Here is an 8,958-nt window from a genome sequence, read left to right on the forward strand (position 1 = left end):
ACGGTGTAGAGCAGTCTTGCGCCGCTGAAACAAAAAGTACACGTGCCTAGGATTTTGCTTGCTGTGTGGAAACCTGCAGCAGATTTTTCCCCAACTGCTTTGAAAGTTTTCTGGCTTCTTTTTTGGAGTTTGAAGCTGCATAATCAAAAAAAATTATATTAACAGTGGATTGAAATGGTGTTAGCTCTTAGTGAGGAAAGCCACAGACAAGTAATCACCCGACTCTACAGTTTTCCCAGAGCTTTACAGAGTGCCTTTAAACTCATTGTTTTGGATTTTACAGCAATTTTACTGTTTTCAAGTTGGCGGCTAGCTGGTGAACACAGTGATGCAGTTAAAGAGCCAGATATTTCTCAATAGGAGTTGGTGGAGACCAAAAACAGAGCGTATAAGGAGAATGAAATTGTTGGCTACAGTCATCAGGGTGGTCAGAAACACGACCTCCAAACTGAATGCACAACTGTTTGCTAATAGGTGATATGATAAGGAGTTTGTTAAAGCCTGTTTTAAAGCTTGTCCCTTACTCAAAACTTACTTATTAAAATGTCAGTACAAGCAGGATCTGATGAAATTTGCTGACAGGTGATATATTAAAATGGAAGGTAGCTTCATTCCCTCTCCCTCCCTCAGTTGAGTTTCGCCTTGACTTAAATACAATGCTTTTTTCAGTGAGCGTTTCTGTCCTATACAGAAGATGTTTTATTCATAGTTTCTTATAACTTACCTACAAGAATTATTCCCTTCAAATAGTAAAAACACAATTGAATATGTCTTCTGACTGTTCTATTCCTCGATGAAGGCTGTTACTGCACACCAGCTCTCTTTTATTTACCCAAGTCCTCAAGAGAGCAGCCTCGCTCAGCTTAAAGATTACCAATCGCTCTAGGAGGTTTTTTAACCAGAGAGGTCAAGTGGGAAGGTTATATCTAATGAATCGCTCGGCTTCTCGCGCTACCCACCAGGGTTCAATGGTAAGATGAACAAGTAGATTATGACGAGCCCAGCAAGGGGCCTCAGTGGTCCCCCATCCACAGAGCTCTTGCATTTAACCTTTGAACCTTGTGGAACATGTAAGCGTAGTTATGAGTGATGACATAGATCACTTGGACTGCAGAATGCAGAGGAGCTTTAAGTTTTAGCCAAATACCGAGAACGGAGCTGATCCATAGTATTTAGTAAATTAATACTGTAGAGTCGCAGGGCCTAGGCTTTGGCTCATTGCACAAGAACAGATTACAGTCAAACACCATCCATTTAGCGCAAGAACCTTAGACTTGAACTTAGATTTAGATTGTTTTAACCGTTTTCACCTGTGATTCTATGATCTCTGACAGTTTGTTACAGGCCTTAGGCCTCGATTTTAGATTCTTAGTACCTTAGATCTGTTGTCTAACTGTCGGGAAATTAGTATTTAGTATGGGGAGTAGTAAGTATATTATAATCTCGAATTATAAAGTTTACTAGTCTGTAGGCCTTTGCTAGCTGTCTATCCTGCTTAGTGATGCTGTGGCACAGCAGTGCTTTGAAGCTAAAAGCTAATGCCTATGTGCTAACCATGCTCAAAATGACAGTGTAAAATTCTGACGTTTAGCAGGTATTATGTTTCCATCCTAGTTTAGCATAAAGCATAGGTACAGCTGAGGCTGATGGGAATGTTATTCGTTTTTACTTAGTCGAGTCTTTGGTCATAAATAAAAAAGTAATGGACAAATAAAGCAGCGACCCAAGGATGGTCAAAAAGAAAGTAAAAGAGATCACCAAAGTGATTACAAATCAGCAAAATAAAATTTGATGAGTTAAATTCAATTCAATACTAAGACCCACGGGACCCTTGAATCTGAGAGTTCATTTCAAGGTGTTTATTTACTTTATTTTAAGTTTCAGAAAACATTTTGAGACAGTAGTCTCAGAAGGGGGGTCTCTGCTGAAGCGAGGTCTGCACTGAATGCCCTGGAAGTGCAGGTCTCAGAAAGGGCGTTGTCACACCCTGATTGGCGAAGAGGGTAATGCACCAAGCTGCTCTCAATCATTATTTAGGAGCCAGGGCCCACACGCTGTACAAGAGCATCATCTGAATAACCCTCCAATCAGCTTAGCTCATATAAATTAGTACCAAAGAATGAGATCTGCATACAGACACAGTAGGAGAGTACAAAAAGTAAAGTGCAAAGGGAAGTTGAGTGAGGGAGGAGGTCCAATTACTGGAGGACTCAAGTCACACGTCTGTATGCAACCGGTGTGTGAAAGCCAACGATGAATTAATGACGGCTCCAACCCTGACCTTCCCGTATTCCCGTATGGGGGCGTAAAGGGAAAGACAGCTTCCCTTCAGGCATCAATTAAAAGATTACAATGTTATTGTTGTCGCCTATTGTAGAACCATCATTTTATGTGCATCTCTTAGGAAAAGGAGGCTGTTTACAATGACAGGTTTCCAACGGTGACTAACTATAAAGCAAATGTGCAAGACATACACACCAATACACAGACCAATTATAACATTTGCAAAGGTGAGGAGAGGAAATCAGAGATTACTTGTTACTGCAGACAATGGATGTCAGTATGTTCCCAAAGAACACCATCTGTTCTAATTCATCTGCTCTTTTATTGCAGACTGATCTGGCAGAATCTGATAGTGGCACCACTCATTGTGGTTTTATATATAAAACATGGTCTACACCACTTTACACCAGAGCTCTTAGGCTCTAATCCCCATTGAATAGCTTTAATTTAATTTCTCGCTGAATATTAATATTTCTGATAATTTTTTAGAGTAGCAGAGTGAGAGACAGGAGCAAGGCATACTTTTTGGGGGTGTTATTTAAACAAGTATAGATTTATATTCTTGTATTATTCATCTGTTCTTTTCTTTTGTTATTCCAGTTCTTCCCTTACGGCGACGCGTCCAAGTTCGCCCAGCACGCCTTCAGGACCTTCGACAAGAACAGCGACGGCACCATCGACTTCAGAGAGTTCATCTGCGCGTTGTCCATCACATCACGAGGCAGCTTCGAGCAGAAACTCAACTGGGCCTTCAACATGTACGACCTGGACGGAGACGGCAAGATCACACGGGTGGAGATGCTGGAGATCATCGAGGTATCACAAGGAATAATCTTTCTAAGAGAGCTACGGTCGGATATGAAGTGGTACACTGCCACATGGCTTCCGTGCTTTTTAACGTGCTGAGTCACAAGGATGCAGCACTTTAGATTTTTTTTAATACTTAGTCAAAGGTTCTACAGCTGAGCCCGCAAGGCCTGACAACACACAGATTATTCATAAACAGGAATAATGTGAAACAAGCAACAAGAGGCGAAAGTGCACGTTTAGAGCAGACTCATCAGGAATTTGGGGCACTTTGTCTCAGATAAAATCAGTCAGATAATACTGTTGTCATTCAGCATCATTTCTTTTCACTCACATGTGAAGCTGAAATCACAATTTCCAATTCTCTAAAATATTTAATCTGTGAATTGATTCTAGAATACTAAGACAGTTTAATCAGAGCCTGGTTTATTAAACAATGATTGTACAAACAGAATATCCATACATTAAAAAAATCAGGTTGTCAGTGAAAATGTGCATTCAACATCTGAGCAGTGAAGTCCACTAACAAACTGTGGCTCCACTGATCTGTAGAGTGTAAATATAGAATGTTTGCATGCATGTTTTGATGTTTGCAGACCAATCTTTCACATTCTGTTCTGTCATGTGGGAGGACATGAATAAAAAAGAAAAAACTAATAGCACAGACTTTTCGCCCTTATTATTTAGACAGCACATCATATTATCTGTGCAGTAGTCGAAGCCTGAAGTTCAGAGGAAACAACACTTCATTTCAACACACAAGCAGGCTTCCTTGATTGCTCTTTCCTCGTGTCTGTTCCTTACCTCACTCAGGAACAGACACGAGTGAAGGAAACGTGGCTGCATTAAGAGACTTACCTTCTAAAACCCTGCTCTCTTTCTCCCCCTGCAGGCGATCTACAAGATGGTGGGCACTGTGATCATGATGAAAATGAACGAGGACGGCCTGACGCCCGAGCAGAGGGTGGACAAGATCTTCTCCAAGATGGATAAGAACAACGACGACCAGATCTCGCTGGAGGAGTTCAAAGAGGCGGCCAAGAGCGACCCGTCCATCGTATTACTGCTGCAGTGTGACCTCCAGAAATAGGCCGGAGGGCGAGCAGAGGAGCGCTGCACCAGCCGCCACGGACTGCACAGAAAGAATTTCATGTTCCATTCAGTTTGCAGCTATTTCCACTGAAAAAAAAAAATATGCTTGGACTACCTTTCAATGGATCTGCTTCTTGTGTTTGAAACACTCGTGTGCATGAGAATGTTATTTGCTATAAAAAGATCTACACACAACATACAACAGTGTGGGGGTGCACGCTCACACCACAAACACACTCACAGTACATATACACACACACACACACACACACACACTCACTACATATAAACACTTCGCACAAATAATATATATAGATAGATATATAAATATGAATATATATTTAAATTATTCAAAGATCAACTGCCAAAATGTGAAGTGTGCAAAGTATTTTCCATACAGTTTCATTCTACTGGAGCTTGCGCATCATTGATGTGCTACGTTGAATTTGCCGCTACTCTATTTATCGTTCCGAGTTTAATGACGCTAGCTGTATGTGTTTCATAATACTGAGTAATGTCAACTGAACCAAATTCCTATGATAATGTATCTGCCTCCAATAAGACACTCGATCCATCCTCTCCGATATGATATTAGCTCTAGAAGAGATGGATTAGCGTTTGTCCAACTTTTCCTTCCAAAACATGCTTGTACTGTCGGTAAAGAAAAATGTAAACGTAGTTAATTTGCATGCCTTTAGGTTCTGCCTTAAAAAATCTCCTCATTTTGCATCCTGTAATCGCAGACGGAAAGCCTTATCAAAGCAGCGCGGCGTCACGTGGGAGAAACCGTGAGAAAAGATTTTTACCGTATAGGGAGCAAAAAAATAAACCATAATGCAGTAGGTCCTTCTACAAGTATTGTCGTACGGGATGTAATTTTCGTGATCTGTCCGAGACCTGTTTTCTTTTAACTGCTTTAACTGTGGGAGCATGTTTCCTCGTAGACTAGCTGTAGTATATGTTGCTGAAGAACTAAAAACCCGCCCCTGTGCATTCAAACACTGTCTCTAATTAGCAGAAGCTGATCGTGAAGGAATCCCCCATTTTGAAGCTAGAAAGAGATCAATTGATGGAGGCAAGTGAGATCAAACACTCACATTAGGATTCCCTGGAGAATAAATGCAGTTTCCCTAGGCTGGAGTAGTAGTATAGTAATAGTAGATTAGAAAGAAGTATTAATTTATAGTTGGAGAGCATTGTTATCAAACTTAGTTATAACGTGTCCCATTACATCCATCTCTTTTCCAATTAGCCTGCAGGTTGCATATCAATACGATCAATTCAGAGTTTTTAAACTCTTAGAGAAGTTAGAAATAAGGCCCGCGCAGCATTTCTTGTTTGTCTTTTTCAGTGGAAGTAAATGAATGCGAAGCAGTGAGAGGAGCAGTGAGTGGCGTTTCATTATACACTGTAACTAGTAGAGGACAGCCCTTACTGTAAAGCCATGTGTTTAGTAGGTTGGACAACTCGCCCTCCCTAACCCTGGAAGTATTTCTCTCTTACCAATCAGTCAATCTTTTTGTACTTTTTTACTCCCCCTCTCTCACACATTGTACACGTACTGATGCATACTAAATGTAGAGAAGTTCAGCGTGGTACCTCCCAGAAAATGATTTGGAAATAAGCCGTCTTGAAACTTTATAGAAGTTGACCCTGTCCGAGAGCTCCGCAGACCCTTTCCAACCTGCATTAACGCTGCCAGTGTTCAAAGAGCTTCAGGAGGTTAAAGGAGATGTGATTATATCATAGGAACAGTACAGTATTGCAATGAAGATCCAGCATACCGGTCCATCGTCATCTCTCAGCAGTGTGGCTTGCCCCGCCCCCGTCAGTTTGTAATCTGAACTTCTTTACATGGACATCTTCGGCCAGACAATGTTTCTAATTCCAACTCTGTTATTACTATTATTGCTATCAAGATACCAAATGTAAGCAAAGGCAAACGTGTACAAGGATTCTTTTGTAGCATGTATTGTGTCCCTGACAACATGGCTGCACTACTCCCTGTGTTGTGATTTACTCTAATAAAAGGAACTCTATGGGCTCTTGTCTGGTCTGCTAACTCAACAAACCATCTCTTCAAGCAACATCGATATAAAGCCTCACCTAGACCAGTTCTTAATTATTTCAGCTTATTATTTAATGTATCCAAAATCAGTAAATGCTCAGGTTGGAGAGAATGTAGCTGGGTGATGTTTCAGCTTGACTTTTGATACTTTAGGTTTTATGCTGATAATAATTTTACTTAAGTGATACTAAATGCAGGATTGTGTCATTACTTTTACACAGGGAAATGATCTGAGCACACCACTGACCCCAGTCTATGAAGACTTGGTAGTTAGTTGCCTCGTGGTCCAAACAGCTCTCTGCACTGACATGAACTGTACAAACTGTCCTGTATCATTTGACTATAGCCACCTGATGACCTATTGTCACTAAAGACACCAGAGTGACAGCCGGGGGACTGCTGCACTCAACCAGCCATCCACACAGAGCTGATAAATAGCCAGTTTAGTGTGGTCTTAGGGTATACCTACAGATGAGTATAAAAAGAGACTTTAATTGTGAAAAAGAAGCAATCCTGTTTCATTCTTTAATTTTTCAATACAAGAGATGAATCTAATGAGCATCCTCCACTATTAAAAAGGTTGCACTCATGCACTGCTGACTGGAAGATACATTTCAGTAGTAATGTCCCTGTACAACCACCAGATGTCACTTTTAAGACAAAATAGTTTGTTTTAAGAAAGACAAACAGTGAACATTTTCTATAAAAACACAATTTGATGTTTGTTTTTCAGGTGAATTTACATCAGCAGGAGTGGAAATACAGCAGAAAATTTTTTCTGTGGAAATGGCTGAGAAAGCCTGCTATATTTACCCATGACTCTGGCACAATAGCACTGATTACAGAGGGTTCACTTGGAGGTTTGTGTACTCTCTATCACACACACACACACACACACAGAGAGTCAACTCCAAACTAAAAACCCCAGAGACCGCATCAAGCTGTTTGAAGCTTCAGGCAAACCAAGAATGGGGCGACCCCCTAACCCCTGTGCAAATGTGGAAAATGTATACTGACTATTGATCCACATGGGTTCACACAGAGGACGGCACTGCTGCTACATTACATCTACAGTATGTAAAAGGGACGAGACAGGAGCTTTTAGAAAAAGGAACATTTATTTTACAGGAACCATATACTTTACATAGTCGGTCAACTCAATTTCATTTCACACATCGCGTGACTGTGGCTGGCTTTAAATTAGGAGATTGTAAAAGTAAAAAGTAGAGTGACAACGAAAAGACAATCTGCTCTGGCGTCTCAACATCTTTCCCAGGGTGATACTACAACCAGTTACTATCTACACCCCCCTGTCCCGCCTGTCAATCACTTGACACCAGCCCAAATTCTGAAGTCCTCTTCTGACAATCAAACTTAAAGGTTAAAATTCTGAGAAACTGTATTCGATGTGAACGTCATACAGCTCCCTGCCCTTGTGTGTCAACTGCAGTGTAAGCAGTGTTCACACACACCTGATGATGAAAATAAAACAAAAAGAAAATTCCAACTTATCATTAAACAAAATGAATTTTAAAAAAAAACATCGGTATCGGTAAATCAACAGCTGTATCGGTAAATCAATACCAGCATCAACCAAGGAAAGTGTGATTTTTGTACAGATTGTGGAAGTGAAGGGGTGGGGTGGTGGTTGGGGTCTCCAGAACACTACTTTGGGGGGTCTGTGTTGATGCCGTATTTCTCTTTTAGGAGCTTCAACTGCTCCTCTTTCTTCTTTGTGTCCATCTTCTGGAAAGCCTGCAAAAAAAGAGTGAAAACTAAATTATATTTGGGTAATTGCATGAAGATATATGTTCAATAACATTTTTCAATTCCCAAACCTAGATTTGTGTCTGACATTTACTAAAGCCCATTCAGTGATTGCCCTTTGACCTCCAGACACTGTAATGCTCATACATACTCTGTTCGCATTGTAGTAGAGGACCACCAGGTAGCGGTTGCAGACATTGAAGCCTGACAGATGGTCACAGGCGTTCTTGGCATCAAAGATGTCTTCATAAACCACATAGGCCGTTCCTCTTGATTCAGGTGTGTTCCCTCTGAGAAGCAAGAAGAAGAAAACAGACAGGAAGTGACTACATGACCAACATCTGCAGTCTCACAGGTGTTATGGGGAAATAAAAATCGCGCATGAAACCGAGCAGAACCTCTTTCACATAGGATATTATATGCAAATGAACCTAAAGGCCATCCTGATATTTCATTCTACATATCTGTGCAGCATCAATAGTGGCAGTCTAAGATATTCTGACCGTCCTGTGGCTTAATAAAAGGGTGATTCACATCTATCTGCCCTTCTGGAGAGATCAGTACGATGACTGAGAGCTCAATGCCCTGCAACTTAAAAACACACACATGCAAATAATTAAGAAAATTAAGAAAACTGCTTCATCAATGTGACAACACGCGCTGCAAATACACAAAACAAGAACAGAAGTTTTCCCAGACGAGGCCTCGGACATGTTTGTTATTGCCACAGTTTGTGACTCATGAAGTTACTGAAGTCGGCTCTGTGTATCAGCAGGTCATTGTTTTCCTGTTGTTTTGTAGTGCATTTTTTTTTGTTGCTTTTGCTCTGTGAAAATGCATACTTACTGTGTCTAAGTATGCATTTTCACAGATGCACAGATGTGAAAATGTATGTAAATTTAAAATAATTTCTAGATCTTGACAAGTTGTTTTAATTATTA

At 40.6% G+C, this 8,958-nt stretch overlaps 2 protein-coding genes across 3 annotated transcripts in view; one reads left to right on the top strand and one right to left on the bottom strand.

Moving 5' to 3' along the window:
• Positions 1-4,997, top strand: part of vsnl1a (visinin-like 1a) — a 34,547-nt gene extending 29,550 nt beyond the window's left edge. For both annotated transcript variants that reach the window (XM_035679296.1, XM_035679297.1), the window contains 2 exons: positions 2,884-3,099; positions 3,983-4,997. In XM_035679296.1, coding sequence (XP_035535189.1) covers positions 2,884-3,099; positions 3,983-4,180 — 414 coding nt within the window. In that variant the 3' untranslated portion in view covers positions 4,181-4,997. The remainder of the gene's footprint in view (positions 1-2,883; positions 3,100-3,982) is intronic.
• A 2,352-nt stretch (positions 4,998-7,349) lies between these two features.
• The window catches only part of sf3b6 (splicing factor 3b, subunit 6), a gene marked incomplete at its 5' end in the record, with an annotated part of 3,429 nt that continues 1,820 nt past the window's right edge, over positions 7,350-8,958 (bottom strand). Inside the window, 2 exon segments of the mRNA XM_035679063.1 lie at positions 7,350-8,005; positions 8,169-8,307. Coding sequence (XP_035534956.1) covers positions 7,916-8,005; positions 8,169-8,307 — 229 coding nt within the window. The 3' untranslated portion in view covers positions 7,350-7,915.

This window comes from Morone saxatilis, unplaced genomic scaffold (genome assembly GCF_004916995.1).
Source record: "Morone saxatilis isolate NCDOM2014 unplaced genomic scaffold, NCSU_SB_2.0 Contig7, whole genome shotgun sequence".
Classification (NCBI taxonomy): domain Eukaryota; kingdom Metazoa; phylum Chordata; class Actinopteri; family Moronidae; genus Morone; species Morone saxatilis.